At 63.9% G+C, this 13616-nt stretch overlaps 2 protein-coding genes across 2 annotated transcripts; one reads left to right on the top strand and one right to left on the bottom strand.

Moving 5' to 3' along the window:
• Positions 1-214: 214 nt before the first annotated feature.
• On the bottom strand, positions 215-13225 carry GPR20 (G protein-coupled receptor 20). The gene is made up of 2 exons (XM_019459728.2): positions 13119-13225; positions 215-1403 (listed from the first exon to the last, which is right to left on the bottom strand). The coding sequence occupies exon 2, from the start codon at positions 1375-1377 to the stop codon at positions 292-294; it is 1086 nt and encodes a 361-aa protein (XP_019315273.2). The 5' UTR covers positions 1378-1403; positions 13119-13225; the 3' UTR covers positions 215-291.
• Positions 3390-4844, top strand: LOC109273034 (small proline-rich protein 3-like). The gene is made up of 2 exons (XM_019459689.2): positions 3390-3489; positions 4123-4844. The coding sequence occupies exons 1-2, from the start codon at positions 3390-3392 to the stop codon at positions 4842-4844; spliced, it is 822 nt and encodes a 273-aa protein (XP_019315234.2).
• Positions 13226-13616: the final 391 nt, after the last annotated feature.

Here is a 13616-nt window from a genome sequence, read left to right on the forward strand (position 1 = left end):
GCTCCTGGCTACCCCTCTGAGTCTTTGCTGGACGCAGCATACACCCCAGACGGTAGGTAAACGGTCAGCCTTAGACGGCCCCTCCGGGGCCGCGGCAGACATCGCTAATCAACCACGGCACTGAGCAGCGCGCCGGGCACAGCCATCACCAATCGATCCAGGTGAAGACGATCCCACCCCCACCCCGCCACCCCCGCCCCCACCCCCAGGGCAAGCGGACGTCTGTGCCGTCCTCGACCCGGCCTGCCCAGTCCAGTCCTGGCCTTCGGTCCCCTTGCAGAGTCCTGCCCACTAAGCCTCTGGCCCGTTAGCCAGGTCCTGGGTGAAGGCGCCGGGGCCGGGGCCCGGGATGTGCTTGCGGCCCGAGGCTCGCGAGCTCCTCTGCATGCCGACCACGGTGCTGCCGTGGGGCTCGCGCTCCGCCCCGCGCCGGCGGAAGAGGCCTCGGACGGTGGCCTGGAAGCCGCTGGTGACGAAGCAGTAGACGATGGGGTCCATGCAGCTGTTGAGGCTGCTGAGGGTCACGGCCACGTGGTAGGCCACGAGGCTGGCGTGGCTCGGCACCTCGGGCCACAGCGCCACGGCCACCTGGCGGGCGTGGAAGGGCGTGAAGCAGACGAGGAAGATGACGAGCACGGTCAGCAGCAGCTGCATGGCCCGCACGCGCCGCTGGCGGCCCTGGCGCAGGAGGCCCGGCCGTGACAGCGCGCACACGATGCGGCCCGTGAACACGCTGATGACCAGCAGGGGCAGCAGGAACTCCAGGACGGTCAGCGCGAAGACGCGGCAGCAAGGCCCGCCGCCGGCTCTCACGCCCAGCACGGACAGGGTCACGGCGCCGGCCGCCAGCCACACGAAGGCGCACACGGCCCGGGCGCAGGCAGGCTGGCGCCAGCGGCGGGAGCCGTCGGGCTGCACGATGGCCAGGTAGCGGTCGACGCAGATGCAGGTGAGGAACAGGATGGAGCAGTGCATGTTGAGGAAGTAGCCGAAGACGTGGGGGAGGGCGCAGCGCAGGCAGCCGCGCGCGCCGTAGAAGACGGCGAAGCGCGTGGGCAGGGACAGCCCCACCAGCAGGTCGGTCACCACCAGGTTGATGGTGTAGACGACCGAGGGCGTCTTGGCCTGCGTGCGGCAGCAGAAGACGTACAGCGCTAGTCCGTTGAGCACCAGCCCCGCCAGGAAGATGACGCCGTGCACCGCGATCAGGGCCACCCACAGGCCGGGGAAGGCGGCGTGCAGCTCCTCGTCCAGCAGGGCGAACAGGTGGAACAGGGGCACCTCGGGCACGCTGACGTTGGCCGCCGCCGCCGCCGCCGCCGCCGTGGCGTTGGGGGCCGCGGGGGCCCAGGGCCCCGTGGGAGACGCGGCGGGCATGACGGCGGCCAGCGCACGCCCTGGGCCTGGAAGGAAGGAGCGGGGTGGGTGACCTTTGGGCAACTGGAGCCCCGCCTGGAGGCTGGTGCCGCTCGGCTTGCCTGCCCACCGAGGCCCCCAGCTTTCCCGGCTTTGTGCCCTTTCCTGGCCTGGCCCTCAAATGCCTGCCTTCTTCCGCTCTCCATGTGGCCCCGCGCCTGCCAGGGCGGAGCTTGGGCGGAATGTTAATGCTCTGAGCCTACTTCTCCGTGCAGCAGGAAGTATAAATCCCGGCTGGGCAGGACCGGCCTAGGACCAAGAGGGAAGAGGAAGGCTGTGGCACCAGGAAGCTGTGGGGCCCCGTGTTTGGTGCTCCTCCCTTACTCGCTGTGCGGCCTCGGGGAAGTCACTTAACCTGTCTGTGCCTCCCGTGCTAACCTGCGCGGCTGGCGTTGTGGAGCTGCTAGGAGGGTTAACTGAGCACCACAGCAGCACCCAGCGCATCGTTTGTGCTAGAAAACCCACAGTGTGAGCTGCTCCTGGATAAACCACAGTTCTGCCCAACGGAGCCCGGCCCGCGACAGCCCCGCCTGGCTGGCCCCCCACCCCCGCACCCCTGCATCGCAGATCGGGTCCTCCCGGCCACCCATCTGTTCTCACCTCTTCCGAGGCTGGTGGCGGGGCCGATGGCCAGGGCTAGGGTGCTCATAAGGAACCTCGCCCAAGGGCCAGCCCCCTGGACTCCCCGCTTCCCTCCCAGCCCTGAGACGTGAGCACGCTTGCTGGCTCAGGGTGACTCCCCGGGGCCTGAGCCCGGAGCCAGGTCCCGGCAGCAGTGGGGCGGGTGTTAGTTAAATAAACGCGCGCTCCCTGCAGCCGTAAAGGGCCGCCCACTCTGTTTATGTTCCTGTGGGGCTGTGTTTAACTTGTTGAGATTTATCTCTATTTATACATGAAGGGTTAACGGGCCCCCCGCCCCCATCCCAGGCTGGGCTGATGCTCCAAATAAGGACATTTCTGGCTTTTTCAGGAGAAAGGAGAGGGCTTTGGGGAGAAGCAGGAGGAAGGGCGGGGACGTGGGACATCCTGGGCGCGCAGTGGGCCCTCCCCCTCCTGAAGGGGAAGGGAAGACACGCCACTGACCTGGTGGCCGACACAAGTGTGGCATCTGCCGTGAGCAGGCCGGACACTGCCCACTCGCTCTGGTTGCCTGCCTGGCCTTGGGCAACAGGCTCGCTCTGGCAGCTTCAGCCCTGTGGACTGGGGGTGCTGAGTTCTGCCTGCGGGTGGTGGGGGGCAGACGCAGCAAGGAGTCCTTGCTAGCTAAGGCTCGGGCTCCGGTGTGGCCTGGGGGGAGGCCCGGGCCGGGCAGACGGCCACCACTGTCCTCGGGCTCAGAGAGGTACGCACCTGCCTGAGGTCACCCGGCTGTGCCTCTGCCTCTGGGACCCCCACCCTGGGCGTCTGCTGACCCCCAAGGCTGCTGGGAAGAGTCACGTGCTGCCCAGGTGCATGGCCACACCTACCACACACACACACACACACACACACACACACGGTCCTTCTGGGCTGGGCTGCCCTCTGTTTGGTGCCCCCAGGCCCTAACTCGCAGGGTTGATGGATGTGTTTGTCAAATGATAACTCAGGCAGACGGGGAGCACGGAGAGCACGAGGGACATCTAGGGCAGGGAGAGACCTTCCGGGGGCATGACGGGGAGCGAGGGCAGGCCATGAGGCCAGGGCATGGGGCTGGGAACCTGGAGTCTCAGGGCAGCGGGGGGCCCCGGAATGTCCCCAAGAAGGAGAAGGATGCTGCCCAGCTTGTCCCTCTACTCTGAAAACAACTGAGCCTTGGCAAAACGGAGCCGCGCTGGGAGCTGGCCCCGGGGACACACGGCAAACAGTTTTTTGGATTCCCTTCCACATGCCTTCTGGTTTTCCAATGTGTCTGCACTAAGTTCGAGTTAGTATCACAGGCAGAGACAAATAATAAACACTACAGAACATTTCCTCTGGGAGATAGTCCCAGGATGATGCCGGCTCCGGGGATCCTGCCCCTCCAGGAAACTCCCCAGGGCCAGCCTCACATGCTGGCCAGCAAGCTCAAGGTGCTGGAGGGCCCAGGCCAGGGCGGTGGGCCTGGCGCCCCCACAATCGGGGGATCGACAGGTGCTCAGGATGCCCCGGAGGCCTGACACGTGAGGAGAGATGTCTGCAAGGCACACTGTGATTCCCAGCTCCGGGAGTCTGAACCCTGATCCCAAACAAAGCTGAGCCCTGATGTCAGCCGCACACTGAACCCAAACTGGTTACACGCTGAGCCATGATCCCCGTGACATGATGAAACTTGATCCTGCCATACTGGAGCCCTGATCCAGATCCTACTCTGAGCTCTGTTCCTGGTCACACACCAAATCTTGACTCCAGTGACACAATTAACCTCAATCCCTATTACACTCCGAGCCCTGATCCTAGTTATACTCTGAGCCCTGACCCCGGGCACACGCTGAGCCCTGATCTTGGTCACACGTTAAGTCCTTACTCAGTTCACATCTTTTTAAGCTAAAAACAATTTTTTATATATAGACACATATAGAGAGAGCACAAGCGGGGAGAGGGGCAGAGGGAGAGAGAGGGAATCCCAAGCAGGCTCCACCTTAGCACGGAGCCTGACACAGGGCTCGATCCCGTGACCCTGGGATCATGACCTGAGCTGAAATCAAGAATTGGATGGTCAACCAGCTAAGCCACCTACTCACCCCCCAGGTCACACACTGAGCCCTGACTCTGGTCACATGCTGAGCCCTGACCCTGGTGACATGCTGAGCCCTGACAATGGTCACACACTGAGCCCTGACCCTGGTGACATGCTGAGCCCTGACGATGGTCACACACTGAGCCCTGACCCTGGTGACATGCTGAGCCCTGACGATGGTCACACACTGAGCCCTGACCCTGGTGACATGCTGAGCCCTGACGATGGTGACACGCTGGGCCCTGACTCTGGTCACACACTGAGCCCTGACCCTGGTGACATGCTGGGCCCTGACGATGGTCACACACTGAGCCCTGACCCTGGTGACATGCTGGGCCCTGACGATGGTCACACACTGAGCCCTGACCCTGGTGACATGCTGGGCCCTGACGATGGTCACACGCTGAGCCCTGACCCTGGTGACATGCTGAGCCCTGACGATGGTCACACACTGAGCCCTGACCCTGGTGACATGCTGGGCCCTGACGATGGTCACACACTGAGCCCTGACCCTGGTGACATGCTGGGCCCTGACGATGGTCACACACTGAGCCCTGACCCTGGTGACATGCTGAGCCCTGACCCTGGTCACACACTGAGCCCTGACCCTGGTGACATGCTGAGCCCTGACCCTGGTGACATGCTGAGCCCTGACCCTGGTCACACACTGAGCCCTGACCCTGGTGACATGCTGAGCCCTGACGATGGTCACACGCTGAGCCCTGATCCCTGACTTTCTACATCCACCATCTCTGCCCCCTTCGTGTCTGTGAGTCCGGCTGTCTTTGTCCGTATGACAAAAACCCCCCTCGTGACCTGCTCCCCCATTCCCAGTGCACCCCACTCCCCTGCCTCACCTCGCACAGTGTTATTTAATGACTCCTCTCTAGGGCATCCACTCATTTTGCTTTGAACGTGAGGAGTTCGAACAGTGGGGGTCCAGACCCAGGGCTTGGCCTGTGGAGGTGGGCCTTCTGGGAAGAGGCTGGGGTCGGGGTGGGGGGGGTGGCCTCCTGAATCCACCCCTCTCTGGGGCAGGGAAGGAGCTGGGCTGGCGGATTCTGGGCGGAGAAGCCGCCCTGTCCTCCTCCCTCTCCCGCGTGGCCTCCAGAAGGACCTTCGTTCTCTGGGGCTCAGTTTCCCCAGTGGTCTTCACTGCCTCATCTCCCGCTACTCCTTGAGACTCCACTGGGCCAGCTTCCCCCCGAGGCTGCTCCGGTCAGGTGCACGACCCCCAGCAGAGTGCCCCACCCACCTCGCACCCTCTCAGCACCCCCTGCCCTCCCCACTGCCCCCCTGCCTGCCGGCCAGGGCTGGGCCTAACCACGGAAGACGGGACTCCCATGGTGGGGCTTCTGGCAGTGGTGCGGGGGGAGCATTGCGTGCTAACAGTGGCCAACAGAGGTGCCTCCCCTCCCCACCTGCCGCTCTGGGTCTGTTGATGAACCTCTCTGAGCCTCAGTCTCCCTGCCTGCACCACCCGCAGAACAGCAGGCCCTTCCTCCGCTATTGCTGAGTGGATTCGATCCGCGGTGTCGGCCGCTGTGAAGAGCTGGGTGCCTCCCGGCCCTTGAGCCTCCCGCACTCACACTGGAGGAAATGGAGGCTGTGGGAGGGCCGGGCCAGGACCCGAACCCGGGTCTGCCTAGGGCGAGCCTATGGCTGGACCCTCGGTCCTGAGCGGGGCCAGGGGCACCAGGCAAATGGCCCCTCGGCCGGCAGGCGCCCGCACCCACTCCCCACGTGCCTCGCTCTCTGCTTGGCCTCTAAATATAGCCTGGAATGAGGGGAAAGGAGAGAAGGTTCTGCTCCTCTGTGGGGACAGTCTGGCCCCAGGCCCGCCCACCCAGGCTGAGGGGGGAGGCACAGACCTGGCCTCCAGGATGGGCCTTGGAGCCGTGAGTAAGCAGAGGAGGGTCCCAGAGACCCAGGGGCTGGGGGCGGAGGGGTGTTCTAGTCCGGTCTGCCGCACCCTCGCCCCGGGACCTTGGCCCCTTCAGAGAGCCTTGCTCTCTTCATCTGCTAAATGGGGTCACTAGCGCCTTCCACAGCCTGAGGGGGGAGGCAGGGCTCTGTCTCGGGGAGCCAGCCTGAGGGGTGTGGCACTGTCCTGTCCCCTCCTCCTTCCTGGCAGGTGTCCTGGGCCTGGCTGAGGTGGAGCAGACCTCATAGCCAGGGCCAGCTGGCTGGAGCCCGGCGGGCAGAGGCCACGTCCTCGTCGTGCCTGGCACGGGGCCGGGGCCTGGACACTCTTCTAAGGCGACTGTCCTGGAGGCAAAGACTTGGGACCTTTGTGCCGCCTGCTGCCCCAGACCGCTGCCCCTGCCCACATTCAGGTACTTCTCCAGGCAGGTGGGGGACACATGCAGGCTGCTCTCCAGGGGCTCGGGGTGCAGTTGGGAAGTCACACGGCAGGGTCGGGGGACTGGAGCATGGCTCCATCGGAGAACAGACCTCAGTTTCCTCATCTGTAAGGTGGGTAGAATTGGAGCTCCCCTCGGGCAGCACAGAGGTGTGGTCAGGAGGTGGCCCTGGAAGGGCCCCGGAGGGTTTTGGTGGGTGGGGGATGGGAGACAGGGCCCAGTATGCGCACAGGTGAAGGGTAGGAAAAGGGGGATCCCTCTGGAGAAGGGCAGGGGGTGCTCTCTGCACAGCCCCCACGTGTGAGTCCCGGTCGTGGGTGGGACCGAACGGCAGGTGCGCGGGAGGGAGGAGGTGGAGACCCGGGGCTTTTCTCTCCCTTGCTGGTTCCTCGCTCTGTGGGAGCCTCCCCACCCCAGTCTTCTCTTCTTTCCCTCTTTCTGCTCCTGCCTGTCTTAGAGAAAGTGAGGTTCTCAGAAGGAAGGGCCAGGAGTTCCTCCATCCTGCCCGGGACCTCCCAGGCCCTTGCGAGCCTCAGTCTTACCATCTGTACAATGGCCACCTCCAGCTCTGAAGTGCTCTGAAGCCTGAACATGTCTGCACCTTCTGGAACGTCTTTGCCACTGGCAATACTCGCCCCTCTCTGGACTGCCCTAGAAGGTTCTTCCAGGGAGCGGGGCAGAGAGGAGCGAGGGGGGCAGCCTGGGGGGTGGGGGGCTGGGGTGAGACCCAGGACCAGTGCTTCCTAGGGTAGGAGGAGGTCCCTCGCAGACCTCCGGGCAGGATGGCTCGGTCTCCCTTCACCATTTGCAGGATCAAGTGCTTTAGTGGCTCAGTCCTGCTGTGTTCCCTGGCCTTGCTCTTGGAGGCCTAGGCTCAAACACTGAGCCCCAGGTTACCCCGGGGATGGGCTGCCCTGGGCTACAGGGACTGATCACCCTTGGCCCCATGGCCCTGCCTAGCCGATCACCATCACAACCAGCCCTGGGACTGGGACTGACAGCTCTCTGCTCCCTGGGGTTGGATGCTTCTCCAGGGACGCTGTGAGACTCAAACTGTCTCTGAAAGAAGGCTCCCGGAGGGGGCAGGGGGAAGCAGGACCAAGTGCAGAGACCAAGGCCTAAGGAGCCTTGGCTGAAGTGCTTGGATCCAGCCCTGCCTGAAGCTAGTCTCCTGGGAAGCATTGGTTCAATGAAGCTATAATCTCCCTGTTCGGCTTACATTACTTTGAACTGACTTTCTGTGACGTGTGACTAAAATAATCCCGCATATATTCTCTTATCCATACGCTGGCTGTCTTCGGTTCAGAGTCTCTTCCTGCAGAGAGCCCTCCCTGGTTGCCTTAAGTAGGTTTGTGGCCTCTCTGGGGCTCTCACAGCACCGTGTGGCTCTGTCATTGCCGGGCCACTCGTCCCCACTAGTCTGTGAATTCCCGCGGAGGAATTGCACAGTCACCTTCAGGAAATGTCGAGTGGATGAGTGAATGAATCCATGAGGGCTTAGCTTGCTTGGAGTGGGGAGTTCACAGCTAACGGCCCAAATTGGCTCCCTCTGAGCCCAGCCCATGGCCCCGGGCCTCTCCATTTGGCATGTCATTGGCCAGCTCTCTCTTGCCCCCTCCCCTGGGGGCCCTGCGGTGGGGAGGGAGTGGAAAGGGACATCTGGATTCCTCCTATTATCGGGAAGGGGCATGGCCCTTATTTGAAAATGAGGACACAGGACACAGAGACAGGGGCCTTTGGTAGCTAAACCGGGGTCACCCGGCTGGGCCCTGGGGTCTGTCCCCGGCTGGGCTGACCCTGCAATGTGGGCTTTCCCACAAAGAGAGCACTGGCCAGGTGTTTCCATGGGGCCTCAGGCCTCCTAGGGGCCACCTGGGATCCGTTCTCGTCCACCCAGCAGCCTTGCAGGCCTGGGCCTTCCACTTTCCAGGTGAGGAAACTGAGGACTGGGGTGGGCGGAGGGGGTGAGCCCTATACTGAGCAGGGACAGGGTCCGATTTAGACCCAGGCCTGACCACCATCCCCTGACTCACCCCTGGTTTCCCTATGGATCGGATCATTGGAGACCTTCAGGGTGTCCGGGTGGGGCATATGGACCCCCAGCTGAATGAGGCACAGGAATGTGGAATCAGGGAAGGCTTCCTGGAGAAGGCAGTGGACTCAGCAGGTGTGGAAGCCTGGGTGAGCGTCCTGGGAGGCTGAGGCCAGGAGCCACCCTCACAGGGCCTCGAACGCCGCAAGGGCCTCAGCCCGGATCCAATTCACTGGGAGGCAGGCTTCTGCCAGAGGTGACCTTGTAGGCCTCCCTCCCCGGCTCCTGCGCCACTAACTGCTCCCCCAGCCTTGGAGGAGGGCTCTGGCCCAGAGCACCTGCTGCAGGTGTGGCCCAAGCTGGAGGGCCGGGGGAGGGTGGGGGTGACTGGGGAGGGTGGTGGTGCCTGGGGAGGGGGGTGCCTGGGGAGGGAGGCCCATCACCGGCCTTCCAGAACTTTGCTGACACCCTCCAAGGGAGGCATGTGCGTGAAGGGCGATGCTTTTGATAGCGACCCTTCCTGGAAGGGACCTGAGGCTTCAGGCAGGCCCCGGGGGAGCCCCTCTCCAGTCTTGCAGCACCCCGACTGTCTGATGACCCTCCATGCACCCTCCCCGCTGTTCCTCCGCCTGGAGCTTTTCCCTGCTCCCTCCCTACCCCGCATTACTTCTTCCAGGCCTCCCGCCACCCACCGGAAACCTTCTCAGCGGGAGCGTCTGGAGGGTGGGGCTGGTGGGGGAGGGGTGGGGGCTGCTCCAGCCTCTTCCTCCAGCTCCGGGACAGCCCGGTGCCGTGCCGGGCCGCATCCATTTTTCTCCTGGGCAGAGTGAGCCCTCAGTGAGCCTTGCCAAGCTCTGCAGCGTGAGGCCCGGCCCTCACCCCGGCATTCAGTGCCCTCCCACCTAGCCCGGGCCCTGGCAACCCACTCGGCGCCCTGGACACCAGCCTGGAATTGATTTCCACCGGTCCTCCCAGGCAGGAAGTGTTGACACCTCCTCTAGGAAGCCCACCCAATTATCCTGTTGGGTCCAGACTGTCCCTGTCATTCCCACCCTGCCCCTGGTGCTGGTCAACCGGGGTTTCGTTTGAGTTTGGCAGCCTGAGTTCCGTCACCGGTGACGGTGATGCTGGGTGTGATATTTGTTTAGTGAATGAATGAATGAGCCTGCAGAGGCCCCACCTGGAAGGTGCATAATAATAACAGTGCTGGAGCCTCCGGGTCTCCCCCACCTGCGTGGTCATCCCGCGTGGTGCTCAGGGCTTCTCAGAGCCTTTGCGAAGCTCTCAAACCCTGGGAGTCTTCCCAGGGCGGGGAATGAGCATCGGTCCCAAATCATCCGACCCTGTCCTCTCCACCCAGGCTTGTGGCCCCACCAAGTGACGGGAGGCTGCGTCCCCCCGCTTCCACTCACAGCTCGCTGGGTGTCTGCTGTGTGGCCCACAATGCAAGGATGCTGGTCCCTGCCCGCGGGGCCCCCAGGCCCCTCATTGGCAGGGGTGGGTGTGTCCCAACCTCTTGGCTCTTCTCCAAAGTGCCCCCCATCCCCGTGTGTCCTGTAGCTGTCCAGCCGCACTGCAGACACAAGTCCTGCAGCCTGGCTGCCTCCAGCCCTGCCACGTAGGGTCCCAGGACAGGTAGGGAGACGGGCCTCAGCCCCGGGCCAACAGGTAGCTGCCTGGAGTTTGAGCTTGGTCTGCACCAGGGGCCGGGGGTGGGGTGGGGGTGGGGGAGCAGGCACGGAGGGCAGGCCCAGTCTGTCCCCAGCCGAGGTGCTAAGAGCATCTGCTGTGGGTCAGGCACCTGCGGGACGCTTGAGATCCACACAGCACGGTTCACATGAGGAAGGGGAAGCCCAGAGAGGCTAGCAATACGCCCCAGGTCACACAGCATACAATTGGTAGGGCTGGGAATCAAACCCAGGTCCGCGGCTTCTGGCCCAGGCAGGGTAGGACCAGGGTGGAGGGCTGGCATCTCTGGACCTGGGGTTTGTGCACAAGGGCATCGTGGGGGTGTAGGGTACCTGTAAACGCCCGGGCTGCTGAAGGGTGACACAGCCTCCCGAGGCCAACCTAGCCATCATTGGGTGAGCTGTCTGCCTGTTTATTTTTACGATCGTCCTTGGTTTCGAGGCATCTGCTGTAGAACACCGCCTGTTGTTTTGGGCTGGTCTGAGCCTCTCTGCTCATTCCACCCAGGGACTGCTGGGCCCCTACTGAGGTCCCCAAGAGGGGCCGGACGGGCCCTGGGTCACCTAGCAGGTCCTAGGTGGGGCCAGTCGGAACCCCCGTCCCCATCCTGGCCTGGCTCCCTGCACCCAGCTCGGGGAGAGGGGTCATGGAGGGTGTGGGTCGAGAAGGGCACCTGGGCTCCGTCGTGCCTGGTCCTGTTCATAGTCCACCATCGGAGAGCCCTTGGCTCTGGGGAAATGCAGGTTTCCCCAGGGGGGCGGGGGGAGGGCAACTCCAGGCACGGCTGCGCGGGGGCGTTCCTGCAGGGGTTCCCGTCCCTGCGTGCTGGTGGCACCTGACACCCTCCCCCACAGCCTCTCCAGGGGCAGCCAGCACCACATGGCACGGGGCAGCCTGTAGGTCCTCAGCCTGGTCCTCTTGGCCCTGGCAGATGCTGTTGCCTCTGCCCGGCATGCCGTCTCCGCCCTTGTCACCTGGTTGCACCCTGGTCTCCAGCCTACGTGGCCCTCCCTCAGCCCCTGGACACCCCTCCACCGAGGGAGAGCTGTAGTCCCACAGTTCATGGGCTGTCTTTGAGATGACCCCTCCGAGGTTCCCACGGACTCCTCCCGGCTGCCCCTAATCCGTGTTGCTGGCCCTATGCTGCCTGTGAGGACACAAGGTACAGGATGATTGAGTGGGGTGTCTGGGTCACCGGTGGGGGTGGGGGTAAGAAAGTGGCTGGGGGGGCAACGGGATGGGGGGGCAACGGGACTGGGGGAGGGACTCTGGGGGAACAGGTGTTCCAGGCGGTAGGAGGAGCAGAGCCAAGGCCCTGAGGTGGAAGCTCTGGGCTCAGGACCCTGGAGAGGCCTGTGGGGCGGCCTCCGTGATAGATGGGATGGCTCTGGCTTGACTTGCTGTGGGGCAACTCCCAGGGTCGGGTCTGCTGAGGGTCTGTTGAGCCAGCACACCTCCTCAAGGAGGCCCTCCCAGGTCACCCAGATCCCTGCTCTACCTTTTCTTTTCACGTAGCTTGTTTTTTTGTTTTTTTTTGTTTGTTTGTTTGTTTGGTTTTTTTTTTTGGTGATTTGTTTGCCTGTTTCTTGTCTTTCCCTCCCGGACTGGCGGACTCATGAGGGCAGGGCCTGGCCTTCAGGACTGCGGCTGAATGACCAAATGAATGATTGTTAAAGGGACCGCTCCAGCCCCTTTGAGCCTTAGTCTCCTGGTCTGTGAAGTGGGCAATGTTGAGCCCCCCCCCCCCCCCCCCGATCAGGTGTCCCAGGACAAAGTGAGGCCAGATGCGCCACTGTGCAGGTGCTCAGAAAACCCCAATCCCCTTCCCCATATGCGCTGTAGAAGCAGGAGCCCTTGCTGTTGCCGAGGCTCAGCGAGGGGCAGTGACGTGCCCATGGCCACACAGCTGTGCGGCCCCTGGAGGGGAGGGGGTGGCACCCTGGGTGACCCCCTGGCTGGGAGTGACGAAACGTTGGCAGGAGATTATGGGGGGCAGAGGGCAGGGCTAGCGGCCTGTCTGCCTGAGGGCTGTGAGCCGCCACCACTGTCCCATCTGTCCCTTCCTTCCCTCCGTCCTGCCTGAGATTGCACAGCTGCTCCTTGTCTGTCCCGCCCGGCACCCTGGCCACAGGCCAGTTCCCACCCTGTCCGCCCCCCTCGGGACCCTGTCTCTGCTGCCCTTCTCACAGGGCAGTTACCGCCAGCCACAGCTGGGCGGGGGCAGTGCCTGCTCTGAGGTTCACGTGGCGGGGGGCTGGGTGGGCCAGCCGCCCTGGGCCTCAGTTTCCCCCTCCCCCAAAAGCATGGGGGAAGGGCCAGGGCTGGAGCACAGGGTCTGAGCTGTGGGTTGGTGCGGCTAGGAGTCTGTCTGCATGAATCCCTCAGCCCCCAACCCTGCCCCAGCCTGGGGGACAGTGGTGGCCATGGCCTCAAAGAGGCTCAAGCACCCAGTCTCTTCCCTAGCCTGGCCTCTGGGGCCACCCTAGTGCCTTGACAGGTGGGAAAATCGAGACACAGCTTTGGGCACCCTGCAGATGATCAGTGAGGGTGCTGAATGAGTGAATGAATGAATGAATGAATGAAATCCAGGCAAGCGGGGAGCCGGCAGCACAGGTCGGGCTCTGGGGTCAGGAGGGATGCTCCCACAAGCCCCTGGGAGCCCTTCCTTCCGGGCTCTTCACGCAGCCTGTCCCGCTGTGACCACCTACTTGCCCCTCACCCTCTGGGTCTCAGTTTTCCCATCTGTACAATGGCCCCCTACAGGGTGAGACCTCAGAACCCCTTTCAGGCTCTGAACTCTCCCCTGCCCAGGTCTGGGGGCAGTTTGTCGGCCCCTCACCCCCTCCGCTGCCTGCCTGGCCGGGCAGCGAGGACACGCCAGCGGGGGGAGGCCCGGTCCGGCTCTTGGGGGGACTCACCGCACCTTGGCCTATGCTGGCGGCTTGAGGCAGAGCTGGCACAGAGTAAGCCTGGACGACCTCCCTGGGCGGCTCTGTGGGCCACTCTGTCCGGCAGCCTGCAGCCGACCGCCTTCCTGGGGCCTGACGTCAGGCCGGCGCTGGGGCTCCTTTTGGGCAAAGGCAGAGGGGTGGGGGCGGGGTGGGGGCGGGGCGGGCTCCTTCGCCCGCCAGGCCGGCCCCCTGGAGGAGCTTGGCGAGTTCCAGGGCCCTGGGGGAGGGAGCCTAGGGGAGCTGACTTTGCAGCCCAGCCCCCGGCCCGATAGAGGAGGAAACTGAGGCAGAGGGGGTGGGGCCAAAGCTGCACCACCCAGGCGGGGGGGGGGGGGGGTGGGAGGGGGAGGGGCGCGGGGGGGGTCAGGGGAGCAGTGGAAAAGGGAGGGTGACGCCAGCCCTGGCTCTCTGTCCCCCCAGCACCTTGTCTGGGGAGGCTGCCGGGCCCCCAAGAGCGTGGCTGGCACCGT

The sequence above is a fragment of the Panthera pardus genome, unplaced genomic scaffold (genome assembly GCF_024362965.1).
Source record: "Panthera pardus isolate Hobbes unplaced genomic scaffold, ASM2436296v1 HiC_scaffold_7, whole genome shotgun sequence".
Taxonomy (NCBI): domain Eukaryota; kingdom Metazoa; phylum Chordata; class Mammalia; order Carnivora; family Felidae; genus Panthera; species Panthera pardus.

Coding starts and splice junctions, on each gene's coding strand:
- LOC109273034 (XM_019459689.2), top strand. CDS start 3,390: ATGCCGGCTCCGGGGATCCTGCCCCTCCAGGAAACTCCCCAGGGCCAG. Junction 3,490..4,122: donor GGAGGGCCCAGGCCAGGGCG/GTGGGCCTGGCG, acceptor CTCACCCCCCAG/GTCACACACTGAGCCCTGAC.
- GPR20 (XM_019459728.2), bottom strand. CDS start 1,377: ATGCCCGCCGCGTCTCCCACGGGGCCCTGGGCCCCCGCGGCCCCCAAC.